Genomic DNA, 24,597 nt, shown 5'->3' with positions numbered 1-24,597 from the left:
CCTACTTGTAAATTCAATGTTTTCCATTCTTTTAATTAAATCAATGTAATCGCCTTAAATATTTATGATGCACATCCCTCTAGACCAGGGGTCACCAAACTACGGCCCGCGGGCCAGATCCAGCTCGCGTAGTCTGTTCATCCGGCCCGCCCCGCACTGTGCTACAAATGATCAAAATTTCTAAAATATATTGTAATTATTTATATGGAAATATAATAAATAGTGAATCAACGAAATACTACTGTTTCAATGACAGCTTGTGAGCGGGGCTTACACCTTGGCAACGGCGATAAGGTAAGTCGATAAGGTGCTTTGTCAGGAGAACCTGCCATTCGTTAAAGTAGTCGTATCTACCGCCCATCTCCGTCGATCATGGTTATGGGATATGATCGCTAGGGTGCAGCAGGGGATAGATGTTAGGAAGGGTCTCGTAGGGAAGATTAGAACTAAGTTAGATCTTCAACTTCCGGGTGCTTTGTTTATACACTGCATTATACATCAACAAGCACTATGTGGCAAAGACTTAGATATTTCTTGCGTACTGAAACCAGTCATCTCTGCAGTGAACTTTATTCGGAGCCATGCACTTAATCACTGCCAGTTCCAGGCTTTTCTTGAAGAAATTGACCCTGAATTTTGTGACTTACCTCATCACACAGCAGTGAGGTGGCTTAGCTGCGGTAAAGTCCTGTTTCGTTTTTATAAGCTACGAAAAGAAATAGATATTTTCCTCACAGAAACGGATAGAGCTGATACACTTCTATCAGATCCTACCAGGCTATCAAAATTGTCATGTTTGGTTGACATAACATCTCACATGAATGAATTGAATTTAAAACTTCAAGGAAAGGACAACTTTATCTGTGACCTTTACCGAATCATTAAAGGATTTCGAAGAAAGCTATTACTTTTTGGAGCACAACTAGAAAGAGGAGATTTCTCTCATTTTCAGTGTTTCAAAACATTTCTTGCTGAAATCGGAGAAGATATCAATCTCGAGTTTCCAAAGAAAATTATTAATGACTTAAAAAAGCATTTTTTGAAAAGATTTTCAGACCTCGACAGAATTGAGAGTGACATTCTTTTGTTTTAAAATTGATGTTGAAATCATTGTAACGTTGATGACGTGCCAGTCGAACTACAGTTAGAGATCATTGATTTACAAGCAAATGACCTATTGAAAGAGAAACACAGAGAAGGAAATCTTGTAGAATTTCATCGCTGCTTATCTGATAATGAGTTTTCAAAATTAAAGAAATTTGCCTCTGGTATGGCATCAGTGTTCGGTACAACTTATGTCTGTGAGCAAGCATTTTCAAAACTGAAATATGTAAAGTCCACATATCGAACAAGGCTGAGTGACGAACATTTAAAGGCAATTCTCTTGGTTGGGTGTAGTAATTCAAAAGCAAACATTGATGATATTTTAAAAGCTAAACGCCAGTTCCATAAATCACATTAATCTTTTCTGCTTATCTTATTCCTAATGTCGCCCTCCTTGATAAGTTTCTGATAAATAAATATATTTGTTATCTTTATTTTTCTATATATTCTTTATTTTTGCACATTTTGTGTATTGGTAAATAAATATATTCGTTGTCTTCATTTTTGTTGTATTTACTGAATTGTACATATTGAACAAAATGATTATACAGGCCCGCTCGTCAATCTCTCGGTTATCTGGCCCGTCGTGAAAAAAGTTCCGAGGATGCTCACTGATGTTGGAAATAAAAATATGTTAATAATAATAACAACTAGGGGGCTTCGCTTGCCAACCCCCGCGCACGCTTTTCTACGTAAAATGTAGAGGTATGACGAAGTAAGTCAAATCTTTTCTACGTAAAGTAGGGCTCGTCAGAGTACTTAAAAAATCTACTGGGTGCCTGAACTGCCTCCTCGTCGGAAAGTGTGCCCAATGGCGGGTCCCAACACCTAAATGGTCAGAACAACAACAGAACATAACGCCATACGTCATTTTATTCCCCAGAAACTTTTAAATCTTTGGCCTCCACGGAGTACTGTTAAACACAGTCCACAACGCGGAGATGAGGGAAACCCCTGTTGCCGTCAGACAGCTAACAAACTTTACTTTGATCGATATCTAAATACCGGTCCCTTCATCATCTAATATTACAATGGAACATCAAATGATGCCATAACATTCTCCAACCTCGTGAACGTTGTTGGAGACAGTTGTCTTTTAGTGTAAGACAACAATGTAATTATTTACCTGTACATTTGTAATGACGTAATTTGCCTGCCCACTTGCACCACTCTACCCGTATCCTTCTTCTCCCATTAGCTACCCCCGCTTTCCACTCGGCATTCTCAAGGTTGAATAGATATCACAATGTAATTATTTACCTGCGTTTACATAGGTCATTTAAGAAAAGGCCTTTTGTTTCGGGTTCCATAAGGGATATTGTTTCATTCGAAAGAGCAGGACTAAAATATTTACAAACTATACAAATATTTAAAATATTTACAAAATACTAAACTATACCGGTCACTTCATCAGCTAATATTACAATGGAACATCAAATAATGCCATAACATTCTCCAACCTCATGCACCAGGTTGGTGAACGTTGTGGAGGCAGTTGTCTTTCAGTGCAAGACAACAATGTAATTATTTACTTGCGCATTTGTAGTGACGTATTTCCCCGCCCTCTTCTCCCATTGGCTCGAATAAATATAACTAGGAGGAAAACTTTTTTAATGTATAGAGAGATAATACAAAGGTTTCCAAAAATATCACCAGCACACTTACTGAGTCATGACAGACTAGCTCCTTCCAGTTTCCATCTCTATTACTCTGAACCTCATAGGATCATTGAAATTTTCACTCTCGTTGATATCTTGAAATAGATAGTGCACGATAAACACGAAATACAGAAGTTGCGAAGACAACCTGTTTTGCCAAATGCATCAGGGTGCGAGCGACTTTCTTTACGTGGTCAATGTCTTGTTTCATAAACGACTGCTATTCGATTTTATTTATTATTTTGCTTAATTAGTGTTTGTATTTAAAATATTTTTACTTTTTTTCTCTAGCTTTTTACTACCAGTGTATTTATGTAAAGGCAATGGCTTATTTCCCACAACGTTATCTATCCAGATACTTTCATCTTCTAAAGTCTCTCTCTCTCACTATGCACGGAGAAAACTCTCGGACTACATGTTCTCCTATGAGCTTTTGTAATATGATACAAGTTTCGAGGGTCTTATTAAGTTAATCAATGCTCGAGTTTTTTACGAGGATTTTTCGTTTAAATGACATTGATAAGATTGGTTCGTTTCAAACTAATCTTATCAGAATAATCAGAATTCTTAACTGTCACTTTCAAAACTTCCCAATGTCACTGAATATCGGTTTTTTTTTTCTAGGTTTGTTCGCCTCTATTATAGGAGTTATCTATGGCAGTAAGCTTTCCTTAAATTGATCACGTACATTTTACGCGGACCACCATAGCTCTAACAACTTTTGGTTTCTATCAGAATCCTGCAACAAAAATTATCTTAATTTATTTAGTAGGAGAGTGTTATTAGCATGAATATACACAATTATTGAACTTGGAAACATGTTTGTTATAAAAATAAATAAAGCTAGCCTTTTATTTTATAAAAAAAAAATAGAATCACATCACTTTACTCATCTTTGAATGCACTGACCACTTATTAATTACTCAAGCACCACTAGTGGTCTCTGGACCTTGTGTAAGATCTGAAAATCTTACAAAAATAAAATATTTTTTTTGACTTCTGAAGTTAGTTTTCCTTTTTGGATTCTTGCCGTTGGGAGAAATGTTAATAGCGTCAGTTCAATAAACAAGAATTATCCAGTAAGGATTGTAAAACTTAAAAGGTAGGAAGAACGAAAAACAGAAAAATTAGCTTTAAATCCGTCAAAAACAGAAAACTGACGGAAAATACTATAGCAAGCCCAGCAGGTGGTACGGCGCAACAAGTTTATGAGGGGTCACGCACCGGAAACGCATATGGCAAAACGCACACACAAGCCTCTAAAATAGACGCGATGGTCTCCAGTGACACATTTGTGGTTTGTCTGTAGTGCTATGGAGACAAGCTGTGATGACACAGAAGGAGCTGTTTTGATACATTCGGCCTACATGAAAGAGCTCAACGGATGTCAACAGGTAGGAAATAAAAAAGGAGAGGGGTATTGTGAATCACGTGCTACCAGGGCTGGCTGACCTGCCAACAAATGAAAGGATAAAAATGAATATAGGAAGGAGGAGATTGGCAGAACCACTGTAGGAAGGCGTGACAAACTCGGAAGAAAAATTTGTGGATGGAGACGGACAGAAAGAGAGTGGGTCAGTGTCAGTGAGTTGGGCAGTAAGAGGAGAGTGGGTCAGTGTCAGTGAGTTGGGCAGTAAGAGGAGAGTGGGTCAGTGTCAGTGAGTTGGGCAGTAAGAGGAGAGTGGGTCAGTGTCAGTGAGTTGGGCAGTAAGATGAGAGTGGGTCAGTGTCAGTGAGTGGGGCAGAAAGATGAGAGTTGGAGAAGAAAAGAAAGGAATGAGTTTTTTTAGATAGAGTAGCCGGTGGAGAAAAGTGGCTAAGTTTAATGTGTAGTCAGTATGAGGGGTAGATAAGCTTTAGGTGAACAGTTAAGTCGTTGATCTAATAAGTTAGTGAGAGAGGCAGTCGAGTAAGTGGAAAGATGAAGATGAGGTGCAGAAGTCGGTCAGACAGTCAGTCAAAAGTAGACTGAGTTTCGAAGTGAGAGCTGAACACGTGCCATAGAAAAGAGGGAAAATTTTTCAAGATCCTTAAAGTAGATGAGAAGGAGTCAACTCCATTATGAAGGAACGATATTGCCTGATATTCTGAGAGCAAGTAAGCTGGAGCTGATGAAACCCGAAGCCGGACAAAGAGAGTACAGCCATTCTGATAAGATGAAATTAATGCGTCCATAAAGAAATAAAAAGGTACCCAGGAAGGAATCCAGTATCTTATATCGAACTCCGCCAGTGATTGTGAGATGCGACCCAGATAGAAAGAATCCACTACTCGCTTAGAGAAGGATGTACCGTGAAGTCTGCCAAGTTAGGTCAGTAAGTGATTAGTTTGTTTAAGTACTCTCACCATCACATCTATTATAGACACTTGATAACCAATTTATCAGAACTTTTGATTGAACACATATGTATAAGTAGTACTTTATTGTAATGAATAAGTTAGTGAATGTTATGGACTGAAGGACATTACCCAGGGCAAGTCAATATACATATAGATAAATTTTGGAAAGGAATAGATATAAAATTTTTGATGTGATTGATACTTGTTAATATTTGGTTAAATAAGTGAATGACTAAGTATGAATTTTGGAAGGGGATAGACGGATGTCAGTAACCCCCGAATGTGCAAGTAGTTAATTGTAGAAATTTGATAGTAATAATAATTACCTAGATTAGAGAAGGTTGTAGGCTATAATCTGTTAGAAAACAGAGTAATGATTTATACTGAAATTAAGAGTATCGGAGCTTATCAATTTGGAGTAGGAATTGTTTTGTAATGAAAGGAGAATGTTAATAGATTCTTTGAAAGTCAATTGAACTCAGGAGTAAGGAAGTAGAAACATTTTGTTAGTTTAAAGGTGGAGATAGTTGTTTATGATTTATGTAAAGGAAATAGCCCTCCTTGAGTTTGCTCAATAGGCAAAATACTTTGCTCATATACATTTTGTCATAAGAAGATGAAATTAAATCTATTTGGTCATGAGCTTAATAAATTTCTTTTGTTTGATGTATCTATGTAAAAGTGTCCAATAAACTGTATTTTTATTATACAACATTTGTGTGTCTCTTTGTTATTCTGAGAAAAAGCCTATCCAAAGGGAATTAAACACCTCAAGGAGATTTTCCCCTAGAACTTGGAAATTTTCTGTAAAGTTTAGTCAGATGCGCAAGTGGGGAGTTATTATAAAGGGGAGTTGTTAAAAGGGGAAATAATAAATATAACCAAATATACAAAAATAAAATCACTAAAATACACCCCCCCCCCACAATTGGCGAGCCAGCCAGGATATAATTCCCAAACGGAAGGCAGTGTACCAGAATAGCAAGGAAATAAGTTAAGCCCAGTTGCTGAAACTGAGAAAAAAATTCAGCTGGCGAGCCAGAATACATATCATATCGATTTAGAATTGTTGTATAATATAAAATTGAATATTGGTTGAAAAATATTAAGGTAAATAATGGTGGAGATAAAAAGTTAAGCACTGAGTTGATTATTTATATGGTATTGGATTGATCAGCAGATAAATTTGCTAAGATAAGAAATTTATAGATTTAAAGTGTTAAAATTGAAACACGTTTAATTATGTATTAGTGAATTGATCACAGATTGAACTTGGATTGAGTAGATAAAGGTGAATATAAAGAAAGGAATATTGAAGTATTAGGAGTAATTAAGTGTATAGGAATTCATTATTAGGCTAAGAGATAAGCATTTAGGACAGATTAAACTTAAAAAGGGCAATTATATTACTGTTAATTAATTTGTCAATTAAATTAAAGATGGCTACAAGAAGGGCACATAGCAGTAGGGACAGGGAAAGAACAGAAAATAATGGAAGGGAAGAATCAGTGGAAACAAGTTCTAGCATAGTGAGTAACAATAATGGATCCCTTAGATTAAGTAAGTTCTTAAAAGTTTTTAGGGGCGAACCATCGGAAAGTGTAGACTATTTCCTGCGTAAACTGATAATGATAAAAGAAAAGGAAGGGCTAACAGAATTAGAGGTAGTCACTATGGCCGAGTTTAAATTAGAAGGCGCAGCACAGAGAAAATATTTAGAAACTACGCAGTCCACAGAAGTTGAAACTCTCGAACAATTCGAGAAAATATTAAGAAAGCTATTCTCTGAGAAAATTACCTTCCTGGAAGGAATCAATAGGCTAAGCAACATAACACAAACCAGTCGCGAAACCGTGGAAGAATATTATAAGAAGTTTAGAACAATTAAACTAAACACCGAAGTTTCCGAAAATGAAAATGGAGCCTTCGATAAAATTCTAATGGACCAGTTTTTATCGGGAATTAGAGAAAGATATAGGCGAGAGATACTAAGGAGAAAGCCAAAATCCTTAGCAGAAGCGGCAGAACTAGCCGTTGAAGAGGAGAAACTAGATTTTCACGGTAGGGGGAACACTAGAAAGGATGTTAACATATTAGTATCCGAAGGGGAAACAAAACCCGAAAACAGTAGGGATAAGAAATTAGATGGTTTAGAGAAACAGATCGCAGGGGTGGAAGCCAAATTAAACAAGTTATTAGAAGAATTTAATACCAAAAAACAAATAAAGAAAGAGGAAGTCAAAGAAGTTAGGCAAGAAAGATATGGAAAGAAATGCTACATATGCGGGCGAAGCAATCACTGGGCGAGGGAGTGCTGGTACAGAAATAGGCATCACGAGAGCAGAAATGAATACTGTCACGACAGGGGCACAAATCAAAGGCAGCATATAAGCATGAATGCTCTGCATCTTAGATGCTGGAAAAATAATTCATGTGAAAAAAGGAGCAATAAATCAGGCAGCACAAGGAGGAAGCCACACACACATAGAAGTGAGTTTATAAATAGAGAACCAATAGTTGTGGCCACCCTAGGACATAAATGGAATCATCCAAGTCAAGTCAAGTGTTATAGGTGTAACAGAATTGGGCATATAGCTAGATTTTGCCCAGCAAGAAGAGTACATCACAGAGATGAATACAAAGCTGTTGACCCAAGAAAGGAATGGAAACTGAAGAGAGGTCGGTTCTATCCATGGAGACCAGCAAACCTAAAATCCAGGCCAAGCGAAAACGAAAGTAGATCCCATAGGATCAAAGTTGGTTATCAGATGAGAGAAAATGATGATAAATGTAAGACACCGACTGCAGTGGTGGAAGCGAAAAGAAACATAAGGAAAGGCAATGAGAGGCAAGTGCAACGAACGAGTCAAAAGTTACCGCAAAGAAAAAAAGATGTTGATAAAGTTCTGATTGCGCAGGAAGAATTAAGAAGATTAAGGAGAAAGAGAAGAATTAGAGAAAATGACGGAACAAGGCAACAAGCAGAAAACAAAATAGTGAATGTGGAATTAGTAGAATTAACAGAGAAGGTTAGGCAAAATTCAGGGCAAATAATATCTCAAAGGGAAGAGAAACTAGAAAATAAAAATAGCAAACCTCGAACGGAAGTAGCAAACCGCGGTAGAATCAAAGAACAGTGGAAAGAAGGACTTGCGAATCAAAGTGAAGAAAGGGCAATTAAACTGAAAGAATCAAACAGACTCCAGCAATTATATTTAGTGGGAGGATTAATTGATGAGTACATGGGATGGGAATAGTTTTAGGGAAGCCCAAAATATACATTTAATTAATGTACATGTATATAATTGTAAATATTTGGCATCAGAAGGTAGTGTATAATAAGTGGTTGTATATTAAAGAGATGTAAATAGATGTAGGTGGTTAAATTCCAGGGAAGGTGATGGAGTATAGAAAAAAAAAAAAAATGAAAAAAAAATTCTACACAGGTATAATTTTTTTTGGGAGAGGAGCGGCAATTGTAAGATCTGAAAATCTTACAAAAATAAAATATTTTTTTTGACTTCTGAAGTTAGTTTTCCTTTTTGGATTCTTGCCGTTGGGAGAAATGTTAATAGCGTCAGTTCAATAAACAAGAATTATCCAGTAAGGATTGTAAAACTTAAAAGGTAGGAAGAACGAAAAACAGAAAAATTAGCTTTAAATCCGTCAAAAACAGAAAACTGACGGAAAATACTATAGCAAGCCCAGCAGGTGGTACGGCGCAACAAGTTTATGAGGGGTCACGCACCGGAAACGCATATGGCAAAACGCACACACAAGCCTCTAAAAATAGACGCGATGGTCTCCAGTGACACATTTGTGGTTTGTCTGTAGTGCTATGGAGACAAGCTGTGATGACACAGAAGGAGCTGTTTTGATACATTCGGCCTACATGAAAGAGCTCAACGGATGTCAACAGGTAGGAAATAAAAAAGGAGAGGGGTATTGTGAATCACGTGCTACCAGGGCTGGCTGACCTGCCAACAAATGAAAGGATAAAAATGAATATAGGAAGGAGGAGATTGGCAGAACCACTGTAGGAAGGCGTGACAAACTCGGAAGAAAAATTTGTGGATGGAGACGGACAGAAAGAGAGTGGGTCAGTGTCAGTGAGTTGGGCAGTAAGAGGAGAGTGGGTCAGTGTCAGTGAGTTGGGCAGTAAGAGGAGAGTGGGTCAGTGTCAGTGAGTTGGGCAGTAAGAGGAGAGTGGGTCAGTGTCAGTGAGTTGGGCAGTAAGATGAGAGTGGGTCAGTGTCAGTGAGTGGGGCAGAAAGATGAGAGTTGGAGAAGAAAAGAAAGGAATGAGTTTTTTTAGATAGAGTAGCCGGTGGAGAAAAGTGGCTAAGTTTAATGTGTAGTCAGTATGAGGGGTAGATAAGCTTTAGGTGAACAGTTAAGTCGTTGATCTAATAAGTTAGTGAGAGAGGCAGTCGAGTAAGTGGAAAGATGAAGATGAGGTGCAGAAGTCGGTCAGACAGTCAGTCAAAAGTAGACTGAGTTTCGAAGTGAGAGCTGAACACGTGCCATAGAAAAGAGGGAAAATTTTTCAAGATCCTTAAAGTAGATGAGAAGGAGTCAACTCCATTATGAAGGAACGATATTGCCTGATATTCTGAGAGCAAGTAAGCTGGAGCTGATGAAACCCGAAGCCGGACAAAAAGAGTACAGCCATTCTGATCAGATGAAATTAATGCGTCCATAAAGAAATAAAAAGGTACCCAGGAAGGAATCCAGTATCTTATATCGAACTCCGCCAGTGATTGTGAGATGCGACCCAGATAGAAAGAATCCACTACTCGCTTAGAGAAGGATGTACCGTGAAGTCTGCCAAGTTATGTCAGTAAGTGATTAGTTTGTTTAAGTACTCTCACCATCACATCGATTATAGACACTTGATAACCAATTTATCAGAACTTTTGATTGAACACATATGTATAAGTAGTACTTTATTGTAATGAATAAGTTAGTGAATGTTATGGACTGAAGGACATTACCCAGGGCAAGTCAATATACATATAGATAAATTTTGGAAAGGAATAGATATAAAATTTTTGATGTGATTGATACTTGTTAATATTTGGTTAAATAAGTGAATGACTAAGTATGAATTTTGGAAGGGGATAGACGGATGTCAGTAACCCCCGAATGTGCAAGTAGTTAATTGTAGAAATTTGATAGTAATAATAATTACCTAGATTAGAGAAGGTTGTAGGCTATAATCTGTTAGAAAACAGAGTAATGATTTATACTGAAATTAAGAGTATCGGAGCTTATCAATTTGGAGTATGAATTGTTTTGTAATGAAAGGAGAATGTTAATAGATTCTTTGAAAGTCAATTGAACTCAGGAGTAAGGAAGTAGAAACATTTTGTTAGTTTAAAGGTGGAGATAGTTGTTTATGATTTATGTAAAGGAAATAGCCCTCCTTGAGTTTGCTCAATAGGCAAAATACTTTGCTCATATACATTTTGTCATAAGAAGATGAAATTAAATCTATTTGGTCATGAGCTTAATAAATTTCTTTTGTTTGATGTATCTATGTAAAAGTGTCCAATAAACTGTATTTTTATTATACAACATTTGTGTGTCTCTTTGTTATTCTGAGAAAAAGCCTATCCAAAGGGAATTAAACACCTCAAGGAGATTTTCCCCTAGAACTTGGAAATTTTCTGTAAAGTTTAGTCAGATGCGCAAGTGGGGAGTTATTATAAAGGGGAGTTGTTAAAAGGGGAAATAATAAATATAACCAAATATACAAAAATAAAATCACTAAAATACACCCCCCCCACACTTGGTTGTCATGCCGGAGTATAAACAGAAAATAATTAATTAATAAAAAAATAATTAAAGATTAAGAAACGTTGATGTACATCGTATCTATATAAGATAGTGTACGCACTTAGCCACCTTATTAGGTACACATACCTCCTCATAAAATGGAGCATTCTTTCCGTAATAGTATGTGCTGCTTCGTACCATGCTATATAAGACAAGTGAACAGATACATAAGGATGTTTTATGTCTACAAATGAGTGCGAGAATGGGCAAGGTGAAAAATTTCAATGACTCTGAACGTGGCATATAGTCAGCGTCAAACCAGCCGGTATGTGTATCTCGAAAACCTCAGCCCGATGGAATTTTCACGTTCGACTGCGTTCCGAGTATGTAGTGATTATTGGTCCAATAGCCAAATAACATCCAGCCAACGATGTACTTAAAAAATCTAATCTTGTGGTCGGACACAGTTCGTTAATGCGAGAGGTCAACGGAGATTGACAAGACGCGCAGAATAACAGAAAGGAATTGTTATTAAAATTACAATCCAGTAAAACAATGTTAACCAGAGTAATTTTTATTGAACAACTCGTCTTACCTTATCATGGATGGGATGTCTCAACCGAACCAGGATCCAATCCTGTCAGAAAAATACACGAAGTTACGGTTACAGTGCGCTCAGGATCTCCAATTCTGGACAGAGGAGGAGTGGAAAAATATGGACCTATCCTGCCAGGTGTCCACAATCAACAATGTAGACTGGTGGTAGCGGCGGTGTAATGGTGGGAAAAGTCTTTTCATGGCGTACATTGGGTCGCCTTATACCACTTGAGCAACATTTGGATATCACAAACTATCTGAAAATTGTTTCCGACCATGGGAATCAATTCACTGCGAATTAGTCCATCCAACATAATAATGCGTGCGTCATGTTATAAAGCTTTGATTTTACATAAAGGGTTCCAGGAACGTAAAAATTAATTCAGACTACTGTGTGGCTTCCCCTAAGTCGAGATCTCAATCCAGCTGAGAACCTGTGAGGTAAGGAGGAAAGAGCTTTTCAGAGTAGAGATCAGCAATTATCAGATCAGAGATCAGCAATTATCAGATCTCCATTAACTGTGGAATATAATTGAACAAACATGGGCCAACATCCCTGTGGCAAGCTCGCAACACCTCACTGAGTCCACACCACGATGAATCCAGACTGTTCTGAGGCTAGAGGAGAGGAGAGAGAGGCATAATTGCTATTAGATTAAGTGCACCTAATAAAGTAGACACTCAGTGTATCTTTCGTAAACGAGAAAACGAGCTTTCGTCATATCATTTTGCTATGGACTATTCACTTTGCTTCTGTAATAAGGCTAGTGGATTTCCTGGAAGCGAATATAAAAATATAAACAGATATATGAGAAGATTCTACTGCTGTTTGAACAAGTGTACAACAGGCTTGTGCAAGTATTGCACCTGAAGTATATTACTACAAGGAAAATGATTTATTTTCTAACCGATTGCAGGTAGATTATCATACCGCTTAAAGTATAAACTGTATAAACTCCTATCCCACCTACGTACCAAATTTGTCGAAGTCTGATTGTAAAAGCCATTTGGTTACTGCAGGACAAGTTTCATTACACCATCCTCACACTGGAATCAACTATCTGCAGAATCTGTTTTAAGTTTCCCAAAAATGGAATTCCCAAAGGCAACATAACAGAACTATTTAGTGGATGGATGAGCTCTTCGCAACGTATTCGCTGAAGAGTTGTTATAGCAGTGTGCTGAGTGTATGTTATTATGTTTTGAATATGCGCCAAGGCAACTATGAAGGTCAGAAGTTTACAATAAATCTTTACTCGTATTTAGTAGTCAACGGCTTGAACCATGGTCCACTCAAAGAGCGTGTGCTACGAGTACCGCACTCGCGAACTGGTGTGTGGTTATGTATGTTTGTGAGGGGATGAATATTGTTCTGTAACAAAATCACACCTTCAGTCAAACATTCGAGTCGAGGTCTCCATACCAAACCTCTTCTGTTCTAGAATGTAGTCATCTTGGAGGAACTGTAAAAATCGAACCAACGTCACTGTTTTTATCTCAACAAATGAATCGGCACTTGTGAATCGACGGGAAAATGATGCATTAGCATGATTTTGCTGGAACTTTCGAAATTCTTGTATTTTTCCCCCCTAGTGATGACAAATATTTCCAGCGCACACTGCGTCGCTTGTTGTTGGGTTTAACGACACATAGGCTACATGGGCCATATTGTGTCTTTCTAATGGTGAATATGTATTATTAACTATATTTTATGATTTATTCCTACCCGGTTTAGGAAAGTAAATAGTTCTTTTTTATTAGGATCATCTCCCAGAACCTGCATTAAATTTATTGATGTCTGCATATTAATAATTGATTTAAAAGTGTCTAAGCGGATGTTTTGAAAGTGAGGACAGTCTACTAACAAATGGCGAGTGGTCAGTTGTACTTGACATGATGTATATTGGGGAGCGCTGTCATTAATTAATAGATACAGGTGAGTGAGATGAGTATGCCCAAAATGAAGGTCAAAACTTAATCTCCATCCCAATTTGGCTTCAAGAAGGGAAAATCCTGTGAAGACGCCTTGGTCTCTTTAGTTAACCACATATCAGCTTCGAGGGCTAAATATGAAATGGCCATATTCATCGACTTCGAGGGAGCTTTCGATTCCCTCTCGGGGGAGAGCGCTCTCAATCGTCTTACCAAAGCCAAGTGCTCTCAGCAACAGTTCCAAGTTATTAGAAGCTACTTCCAAAATAGACTCATCTAAGTAATCTCGAAACAGCAGTCTCTCTCAAGGGCCATCTCAAGAGGATGCCCCCAGGGATCAGTTCTGGGACCCCTCTTCTGGAACATAGTTTTGGACAGCCGGCTCATGCAAAAACCTGACAATATCTCTGCCTTCGCCTACATCGATGATTTGGTTCTTCTAATTCCAGGTCGATCGCGTCTTCAACTAGAACAATCAGCCAGTATAACTCTTTCTGAGCTAATCAAGTGGTCAAGTATACATAAACTGCGAATATCTGCCACAAAAACAAAACTGATGGTTTTTAAGGGCAAGTTAGATTACAGAAGACCTCCAATTATAAAGATAGACGGAAAGAAAATCTCTTTTGTTCCTGAATTAAAACATCTTAGCGTAATTTTAGATGACAGGTTAACCTTCTCCTCTCATATTAATCACCTCGCCTCGAATATTAAGAAGTTCACTGCAGCAGTTATCCGAATTTCCAAATCGGACTGGGGACTAAATAGGAAGACTCTCTTACTATATTATACAGCAGTATTCGTACCAATAACAACATATGCTTCGGGAGTCTGGTTTCATATAGCCGTTAATGTTAAAGTCCGTTCCAAGCTCATCTCCATTCAACGGATTATGCTTCTTGCCATGCTCCGGGCCTGCAGGACAGTGTCCTCTGCTGCTCTGCAGGTCCTTGCTGGAGTCTTACCGCTAGACCTGCATGTCATCTTCAAAGAACTATGCTATCGTCTAAAGCACGGAGTTCCCGGCGAGATTCTCGGCATCTCATGCAACTTAACTGCTAACATCAAAGACGAGAAACGGAGAATCTGGAATGAACTTATCAGTGTGTGGCAATCACAATGGGATTCCAGTACTACTAGTCAAGCCACCCGCTCTTTTGTTCCTGCAGTTACCTTCCCTTTCAACCAGATCGTCCGCCAATGGTTTTCTCCCAGCCTAACAACATCGTATATACTTCCTGGGCACGGCTCCATCAACTCCAAACTATTTCACTTTGGCTTGTCCGACACCAATCTCTGCTTGTGTGGTGATGAGGAAACCTGGACGCACATTCTGTATCGCTGCAACCTGTATCACGATGGCAGATCTACATTACAAGCTGCTGTCAGCAACTTCTCTGAAGGAAATGAAGTGGCACTGACTGAAAATTCTTAATGGTTCTCAGCCCTACAACAGTTCTGCTCTGCTGTTTTCACAAAAAGAAATCAACTCTTCTCAAGTTTATCAACATATCAACAACAAGGAACCAACCCAACACCTGCAATCGATATTTCTTAAAACTGATATCGCCTGCCATCTACTTTTTTCCTTTTTTTTTTTTAAGCTGGTACCCCAGTTTGGGCAGCTGTGGATACAGGATTAGCTAACACCCTTTGGTATAGCACTACCTCCAGCGGGTGCGTTTTTCGTTCTTCCTAGGACAGAAAAAAGACTGCTGTCTTGTGGTTCCTAGGCCACAACTAATACTTCTGATTAGTTGCGTGATGTGATTTGCTGTGTGAACATGTTACATGTTCATTACGCTTATAACATTGTAATTAACACGATTATATGTACCGTATATATCATCATATGTATCATATATATATATATATATATATATATATATCATTGTATGTACATAGCGGATTTGCCAGTTTCTGGCTAGGAGCCGCTTGTTGTTTTGTTAATAAAGAAGAAGCAATCCTGAGCTTTCCTAAAATTGTTTCTTCTCGTCTGCTTTTCTGGAAGCTGGAGGGCCACAGCTTTGGTTCTGGTTTTATTTGGTATAGTTTGTTTCCTGGATAACCTCTCCAGATTAGTGACCAGGTATTGTAACATGCTTTACGGTAATGTGTTTATAATCAGTATATGGGGTTTGAAAAGTCTGCAAAAGAGTAGTATCTGGTTGTTTGGCTGCAAGATCTGCTCTTTCATTTCCTGCTATCCCAGAATGACCTGGAATCCAGCAGAATGGCAGTTTGGTTTGACTCATTACACACAAGTAATTTAGAATGGATTTGTTTTATTACAGGGTGAGAGGAGTTGGTATTACTATTTATGGCAGAGACAGCACTGAGCGAGTCAGTGTATATTAAGGCAGATGGAATTAGAAGTTGAGTAATGTGACCTAGAGCCAAGTTAATAGCATAAAGCTCAGCAGTGAAGATACTGCATTCTACAGGTAATGAGACATAAGTGGTGAATGATGGAAAGATCGCCGCAGCGCCTACTTAGGTCTCAGTTTTTGATCCGTCTGTATAGATCTTACAGGCCTGTAAATTAGAAGCAGAGTGAGTTTCGTGTAACTGTGCGATATTGAAGGGACACAAGGTGTTCTTTTTCCAGTGTTGGAATAGTCATCATGAATTGCAGGGATATTTGTCCACGGTGGATCAGGCGGTGTTATGCTCTGATATATATTGCCGATTTCAATATTCCACGTTTGAGTTAGTTCTTTAAGTCTAAGTGCAGCAGGTCTGTTTTCATTTGGTTTACTGTTGTAAAATGAGTCCCATTCGGTATTGTACAGACATCTCCAATTAGGGTGAGAGGGAAGACTGCGGATTTTTGCGGCATATATTAAAAGCAATGTTTTCCTCTGAAGATGTAAGGGAGGTTCGTGGCTTCAATGTAAAGGCTCTGGACTGGAGAGTTTCTGAAAGCACCTCGAGAAACTCGAAGGGCACTGTGCCGGATGGTATTTAATCGCTCTAAAGTACTCTTCCTCGCAGAGTCATACACTGGAGAACCGTAGTCCAAACGGGACCTGATGAGAGCTCTATAAATATGGATAAGCGTATGCCGATTAGCGCCCCATGACATGGATGACACACACCGAAGGATATTCAATTTCTTCAAGCAGATGGTTCGAAGATAGGCCACATGTGCTTGAAAGTTCAGTTTTCCATTTAGTATCAGGCCAAGAAATCGGACAGAGTTAACCAGAGGAACCGACAAATTTTTTATCTTTAACTCAGGATCAGGATGAAATGACCGGAGTTTGCAGAAATGAGTGGTAGCGGATTTCTGTTCAGCAAGATGGTATCCATTGTGTAAAATCCAGGATTATATTCTGTTTAGAGTAATTTGTAACTGTCTTTCGATAGTATTCATATTTTGTGATTGGCACGATATGGTGAGGTCATCTGCATACATATATACTTCAATAGTTTTTGGAAGATCTTCCAATATATTGTTGACCCTAATTGCAAATAGGGTTGGACTCAGTATGGAACACTGTGGGACACCTTCTTGAATGTGAGATGTTGATAGGAAGTTTTGATATCTGATTTAAAAGGTACGTAACTTTAAAAAGTTCTGAATAATTTGAGGGAGATAGCCTCTTAGCCCCAACTGATGCGTATCTTTGATAATACCACGACGCCATGTGGTGTCGAATGCTTTCTGAATATCCAGGTTGACCATAACTAAATGTTATCTCCTGATGAAGGCGTTACGTATGTTGGATTCAATTTTGAAAAGTAAATCTAGGGTGGACCTGTTTTTGCGGAAGCCATATTGGTGATCAGAAAGCAGAATTTGGGAGTCTAGAATCCAGGTGAGCCTCTTATGCACCATCCTTTCGAAGATCTTGCCCAAACAGCTTGTCAATGATATTGGTCTGTAATTTTGAACTAGAGAGATATCGTTTCCCGGTTTTTGGTATTGCACAAATATAGGAATGACGCCATGAGAGAGGATATGTGTTTTCTGAGAAGATCCTGTTATAAAATAGCAATAGTGTGTACAGATCAGCTTCACACAGATGTTTAAGCATTCTGTAGTGAATTCCGTCTGGTCCTGCTGCACTATTTGAAGATTTACTCAAGGATTCTTTGAGTTCAGCTATAGTAAAGGGCTGGTTATATGGAAGTGGGAGATTAGTTGAAAAATTCAATTTTTTACGTTCTTCACTAGTTTTAATTCTCTGAAAAGCAGTCACATAAGTGGTAGAGGCGGAAGTATTATAGAAAGATTCTGCTAAAGCATTTGCGATGTCAGTAGGAGAGGATAGGTCCTGCCCATTCCACTGTATTATTGGAGAACTGTAAAGGTAGAAATTTTCCATTGAGAGCTTGTATTTTTTTCCAGATAATCCGAGTGTCAGTATTTTTGTTAATAGTTGAGGCGAAGTTAATCCAGAAGTCACGTTTTGCTTTTTTCCTAATTTGTCTTGCTTTGGCTCTCAATTTTTTGAAAACTATAAGGTTGGCGGTAGTGGGGAATTTGCGAAATTGGTTCAAAGAACGGTTTTTTATACTTTCGCTGTGGTACAATCTTGATTCTACCACTGGTTTTGGTGTACCCGCTTTCTCAGGTTGGATTTTGGAATGGAAATTTCGACTGCTGATAATATATGGCTGGTAATGTGTTCGATTACGTCATCAATATGTTGTTGCTTTACATACTGTTTGTTTAGTAGGACACAAGTAGAGTAGAGTAGTTTTTCCAGTCTGCTTTGTGGATATTCCAAGATGTACGGGCTTTAGGGCATGATACGACCTGTGTTTGAATTCAGCTGATGATGGGAAAATGGTCACTGTGGAATGGATCATTCAACACCAACCATTCCATACTTGGAAAAAGAGAGGCTGAACAGATGGATAAGTCTATGGCAGATGGTGTACCTGTAGGTAATTGAACATGAGTTGGATAGCCAGTGTTTAATACAGTCAGGTTATGGTTATCTAGGAATGTTTCAATTAATTTGCCTCTCTTATCCATAGTGGAGGATCTCCACAATGGATGGTGACCGTTGAAATCACAGAGAAACAGACAGGAGGTGGCAGTTGTGTTAAAAGGTTGCCAAGTTCAGTCTGGGAACAAGGATAATTAGGTGGTATATAAACAGATGCAAGAGTTAATGGTATTCCCATTGCCATCCGAACTACTAAAACTTCTAGGGAGGTTTCTAGTTGGAGATGTCTTGATGGTATGGTAGTTTTGACAAGAATACCTACCCCCTCCACGAGAAGAAGAGTCAGAATCCCTGTCTCGCCTAAACATAGTATAGTTTTTGAATTTGAGTGAAACTTTTGGTGATAAAAATGTTTCCTGTACGCATACTCCTAATGCATTAGTTTTTATGAGTAAATCATTCAGGTCATCTATATTACTGCGTAATCCTCTGCAGTTCCATTGTAGGAATTTGTTCATTTATTGGGTTTATTTCAGGAAGATTGATCTGTCTATTTTGTTTTGATTTTTTTCATTTCTGGGAAAGGTTGGGCGTCCTGTGTCCATGGTATTATTGGCATGTAATTCTAGTACTGTGTCTTCGTCCTCTGACTGAACCTCCATTTCCATGTTGCTATAGCGTGGTTTCATTGTCTTTTGATTTTCAGCACTAACAGATTTTGTTCTTACGGGCAAGGTTGAGATGGCATCAGTTGGGATACTGATTAGCATGTTGCAGCTTTCATTAACTGTAGATATTTTATTGCACGTTAGCATAGTTTTGGCCCAGGTGACAAATGAAATGTTTGGTTCTGTGGAGACATCTGTTTGAGTTGCAACTGACCGGCTGTTTTTAGTGACGGATGCGTATGATCGGCTAGGCATGGTTAACAGTATTTGCTTCCTTGCTTCAGGGTATGTGACTTTATGCTCCACCTTATATTTCTAGATTTGTTTGCCTGTTTTCCAAAGGTCACATACTTTAGAAAAGGCAGGATGGCTTCCTTTACAGTTAGGGCAAGTAGGAGTGGAAGCTGTACAGTCTCCTTGCGAATGCTCCTTAGAGCCACAAATAGGACACACAGCATCGCCTCGGCATGCCCTCTGAGAATGGCAATACTTCTGGCACTTAAAGCAGCGAGTGGGATTTGGGATGTAGGGCTGAATCTTGCAGTTTAAATAACCTGCTTTAACAGAAGATGGAAGAGTCGGAGTACTAAATATCAAAATGATGGACCTGTTTGGTAGTAGGTTGCCGTCTTTTTTGGTCATTATTCTCCGCGCATGAGTCACTTTTTGTTCCCTGAGTTCTTGTATTATCTCTTCTTCTGACACGGATAGCAAATCCCATTCGCTAATAATGCCTCTAGAGGTGTTAAGAGTGTTATGGGGCGTAACTGACACTGGAATACTGTTAAATGATGTTAATTTTAACAGCTTCTCTGAGTGATTTGTCTTAGAAGTTTCAATTAGAAAGTCTCCAGATTGGAGACGCTTAACCATTTTAGGAGATCCACAAACCGATTCTAAACATTTCTGTATAAGAAAAGGCGATAGTTTGCAAACAGGTTGCGTGGATAATGAGTGAATTATAAGAAATGCTGGCACGTCTTTATTCTGATTTTCCGTCCTTAGTCGTTTCGGATGATTGGAGTCATGAATTTCTGATCTTTAGTTCGAGGACTCTAACAGTGGATAGTTACTTATATCCATGTCGGCCCCTTTTGGCCCTGGGGGTTTGTCTTTACCACTCAGGTTACCGGCCCCGCCACAGGGAGGCAGGAGCAGTGCCACGAGGTGACCAAGCGGCTATTAGTTGTATTAGTAATAAAGAAAGCGAAACAGAAAGGTTTCTTTCCTTTCTGGGCCTTTGCCTACTTCTTGTAGAACGAAAGAGCTACTTAAATATAAAATGAGGAAACGGTATTCAGAAATAAACAGAATATATACAATGGCAAAAAGCTAGATAGCTCGCTTTGAGAAACGCACTGAGATCGCTTGGCCACGGAACGCTTGGCACCCGGGGCCCACTGCGTCGCTTGCCCTCTTGTTCAAAGCGCATGAACGTTCTAGCAGGGTTATAATGTGGTCAAACAACACAGTTACTTCAGTTTAATAATTCTAAAGCAAATGATAGCTATTCGCATTTTTTATGGTAATGACCAAGACATTTGGGTATATCCAACCAGAAGATAATATTCTTGTACTGTAACCTGTTATGAATGATTTTGCGTGGGCTGATCCTATGTAGACATTTTCTTGCTGTAAGCAGATGGGTAACACCGTGCTGAGATTTCCTGTATACCTCTTGCCATTTTTCCTTAGTAGACCTTCTGCGAGTTCCATCTATTCCTCTATTGCAGCGCCACGCGAAAGTTTTCAGCCAAGGACCCATTCTGATCCATAGCTTTACCATTGGACTACCAAATTAAAATATCATATTGTTATTGTTTTCAATAATCAGATATTATGATCGACAAACAAAAAATATTTCTAATCAACCTTCAAAAATAAAATTAAAAATCCGCCAGTCTGTATACAGTCTGTGTGATACATAATCGATTGCACCTTGACTTCCGAAAAAGTTAAGTCTCAGAATTAGTGTGACGGGTGAGCTTATATTATAATATAATATAAGCTCCAGTTAGATAGTATAGATAATTATCTAACAGACTCTCAGAGACTTTCAGAGGATCCCCTGGGGTCCGCGGACCACAGTTTGAGTGCCACTGCTTTGCTATCGCAATTCGCGCATGCAGGGTAGCTTTAACTGTCCCAGTATAAATCTGAACTAGACAACTTTCATCTGTGGTGTGTAATTTATCGCCGACCGGGCTAGCCAGGTGGGTAAAGTGCCTGCCTAGCAACCCAAAGGGCGCGGGTTCGAATCCCGCCTCGGGCTTGGATCAAAGTACTGCAAAAAAAAAAAAAAAAAATCTTGGGAGGTGCACTATGGCCACAGAAGCCGATGCGCCCACAACTACAAAAAAAATAAATAAAAAATAATGTAATTTATCTTCATGCACCAGAAATCTTGTTTTCACTTCGTTCACTTGGCTCTTCCTCTGCTAATAGAGCCTCATATGTCATTGCTATAATAACTTTTATTATTTGACTAAAGCAATCGTTTTATTTTCATCAGGATTACAGACTTTTTCACCGCATTAATCCTGCAAATAGAAGACCACAACCTAGTAATCGCGCATATTAAAACTAAACCAAAAATACAATTTTTAAAAGGAGAGCTGGAAAATGCAAACTTTAAAAAAACATATATTAAAATTAAAAGTTATAATGTAATCTTTGATTCAGAATACAACCGTGACAAATTATACTAAACTGAAAATTCTAACCTGCCGATCAAATCGTGGAAGGTTTTGCAGCTCTCTTTGAAAGGCTACGATGTCTGCTTCGCTGGTGTCATTTTCTTCACTCTGGGTACTTTTAGTGCTGTGATCAGCACTATGATTTCTAGATATTCTCTTCTTGAGATTGGGCAACTGAAATATCCGCTTCTGATAGGAGTTTGGCGATGTACATTGACTTGTGTCTTTGCTGTTGTTTGGAGGACACTTCTCTGCTACTCCTACCGAGTCTTTCCTATACCTCTGCGACCTCTGACTGCCCGTGTGACCCATCATTACCTTTACCGACGTCAGAGGAACTGAGGTCTGAATAATAAGACGAGTGTCCGTAGAATCTTTTATGGAACTACGACTTTCTATTTCTATTTTAGAAGAAGGCACAGTACAGTTAATAGTTAGGTTGACGTTCCGGCGCATTCTTAAGGAATCTCCATCTCCTGATGATTCTTTACGACTACGATTTTCGGTGGAGCCTATACTGGACCTGGGAGTAGAACCACACCAACGACGATGTACCATACTTCCTACTAACCTGTGCTGTAAGAGCCGGAGGATTATAAGCGGATGAGCGACAATAGGTAACCCAGCCAGAAAAAATGAAGCTGAATCTGCTTGAGAAGGCAGGATGGTATCTAAGAATAAAAAGAAAATATTAATCCAATTGTGACATTTTATTAATATGGTGACGTTCACTGCCCCAGAAAAACAAAATAAACACACAGAAATTTCCTGCTCATCACTTAATATTTAGTTTTATTGAGATAAAATCTGAATTCTTTATTTGCCACTGTGTTCTTGTTTTATACAAATTCCATTTCATTTCGATAAACATTTTTTTCCCCATTTGTTGAGTGAAGCGGCCCCTAGCCAAAAAACAAAAAAAAAAAAAAATCTGGCAAATCCGCCATACACATAGAAATAGTATAGTACATTACAAAGCAACTATACTGTGCGATGGTTATCCCCTCAGCTACAGCACAACGACCTGGCAAGTAGGCTACGGCAGAAACCGGTTAAGAGAGCACAAGCATCACATCCTAGAGATTGATAATCGCCGGTATTCTCCAAAAGAGATTTCAACAAACAGCCATCTACCGGCAGTCAGAGAGCTCAACAGAAGTTACTCATATTAACCAGCAAGCCAAGCTGCAGTTGCGTTGGCAGGAGCAGAAGTGGAACAGTAGCCCTTTTGCTATTTCTAAAGGAAACATTGTCAGCAAACTGTTTATCTGTATATACACCGATGAGCCAAAACATTATGACCCCTACCTAATATGATGTTGGTCCTCCACGTGCAGCCAAAACAGTTCGTATCCAGCGAGGCATGGACGCTACAAGATTTCTAAATGTGTCTTGTGCTATCTGGTACCAACACGTAACCAGCAGATCCTTTAACTCCTCTAAGATCCGTGGTTGAGACGCCGCAGATCGGAGTTGCTGTTCCAACACAAACCACAGATGCTCGATGGGATTGATGCCTGTGGAATTTGGAGGCCAGGGTAATACCTGGAAGTCTTCCTCATGTTCCGCGAACCAGTCTCGAACAATCCCGGTGGTGTGGCATGGCGCATTATCCTGCTGAAAAACCGCATCGCCAGAGGGATAGACCGTTGCCATGAAAGGGTGTACCTGGTCAGCAATGAAGTTTAGGTGCGTGGTAGACATCAGACTGCCCGCGCATGGACGACTGCACCAAGGGTATCCCAGCAGAACATCGCCCAAAGCATGACACCGCCGCCACCGACTTGTTTTCGTCCCACAGTGCATCCAGGCGCCATCACTTCCCCAGGTAAACGACGCGCACACTTACCCGGCTGTCGACATGGTGCAACAGGAAACGTGATTCATCGGACCAGACGATGCTCACGTGCCCACTGTAGGCGCTGTCGCTAGTGAACCGTGGTTAGCATGGGCACTCGGAGCGGTCTGCGGCTACGCAGCCCCATTTTCAGCAGCGTTGGATGTACTGTGTGTTGTGACACATTACTCCCGTCATCAGCATTCCAATTACCAGCGAGTTGCGCCACAGTCGCCCTTCTGTTGCCTCGTACCATCCGGGAGAGCTTTCGCTCATCTCGAGCATCGATGACCAGTGGTCGTCCAACACCTCGCCGGCGGTTGGTTGGTTTTCCCTCCTCGGACAACTTTCGGTAGGTACTAACCACGGCTGACCGTCAGCATCTCATCAGCCGTGCCGTTTCGGATAAACTCTGACCCAGTCGTTTGGCCATTGGCCTTTGTCAAACTCGCTTAAGTCCGCTACTTTCCCATCTGAAGAACAAGAGTAACACTAGTTAACGTAGCTCAGTATCAGGAGTTTTTTTTTATACCTTGTGCCGACCCGCGCACGCGCCGTAATTCACCTGCAGTTGCTTCGATTTGCATAACGACTCTCTGGTCATAATGTTTTGGCTCATCGGTATATATATATATATATATATATATATATATATATATGGCTATCTGTACATACAGCCCGCAAAATACTAAATCATATTAGTAAAGGACACATTGCACGGTGATTGATGTAATTAAAATTTGTCTTTGATAAAAAAAAAAAAATTATCTGAAGTACTTAATGTGTTGAGAGAACGTCACTGAGTATTATTAAAACAAAAACATACAAATTAAACCATCTAAATGTTATAAAATTAATTTTTTGTGTACATATGATTACACCTTACTATTAATAAGCTAAACCTCCATACACAGGCGCCCCCGTAGCCAGGTGGGAAGGAGCAGCAGTGTGTAGCACACGCTTCTTGATTAGACCGGGGTTCGAGCCCGTGAGCACCAAATACGGAGGATGCGGAAAGGTCAGGGAATGACCACCGCATATCCCGGAGCAATATGCCTTAGTTGCTAATGCTCCTAAAAATCAAAC

The 24,597-nt window shown here is 39.3% G+C and overlaps 1 protein-coding gene across 1 annotated transcript in view; it reads right to left on the bottom strand.

The window, feature by feature from the left end:
• LOC150089623 (1-phosphatidylinositol 4,5-bisphosphate phosphodiesterase epsilon-1-like) overlaps positions 1 to 24,597 on the bottom strand; it is a 634,994-nt gene that overhangs the window by 494,831 nt on the left and 115,566 nt on the right. The window contains exon 9 of the mRNA XM_090390053.1: positions 21,702 to 22,345. Within this exon, the coding sequence (XP_090246179.1) occupies positions 21,702 to 22,345 (644 nt within the window). The remainder of the gene's footprint in view (positions 1 to 21,701; positions 22,346 to 24,597) is intronic.

The sequence above is a fragment of the Mastigoproctus giganteus genome, chromosome 2 (genome assembly GCF_048544385.1).
Source record: "Mastigoproctus giganteus isolate SK-2022 chromosome 2, ASM4854438v1, whole genome shotgun sequence".
In the NCBI taxonomy this organism is placed as follows: Eukaryota; Metazoa; Arthropoda; class Arachnida; order Uropygi; family Thelyphonidae; genus Mastigoproctus; species Mastigoproctus giganteus.
This window is presented reverse-complemented; position numbering and strand designations above follow the sequence as displayed.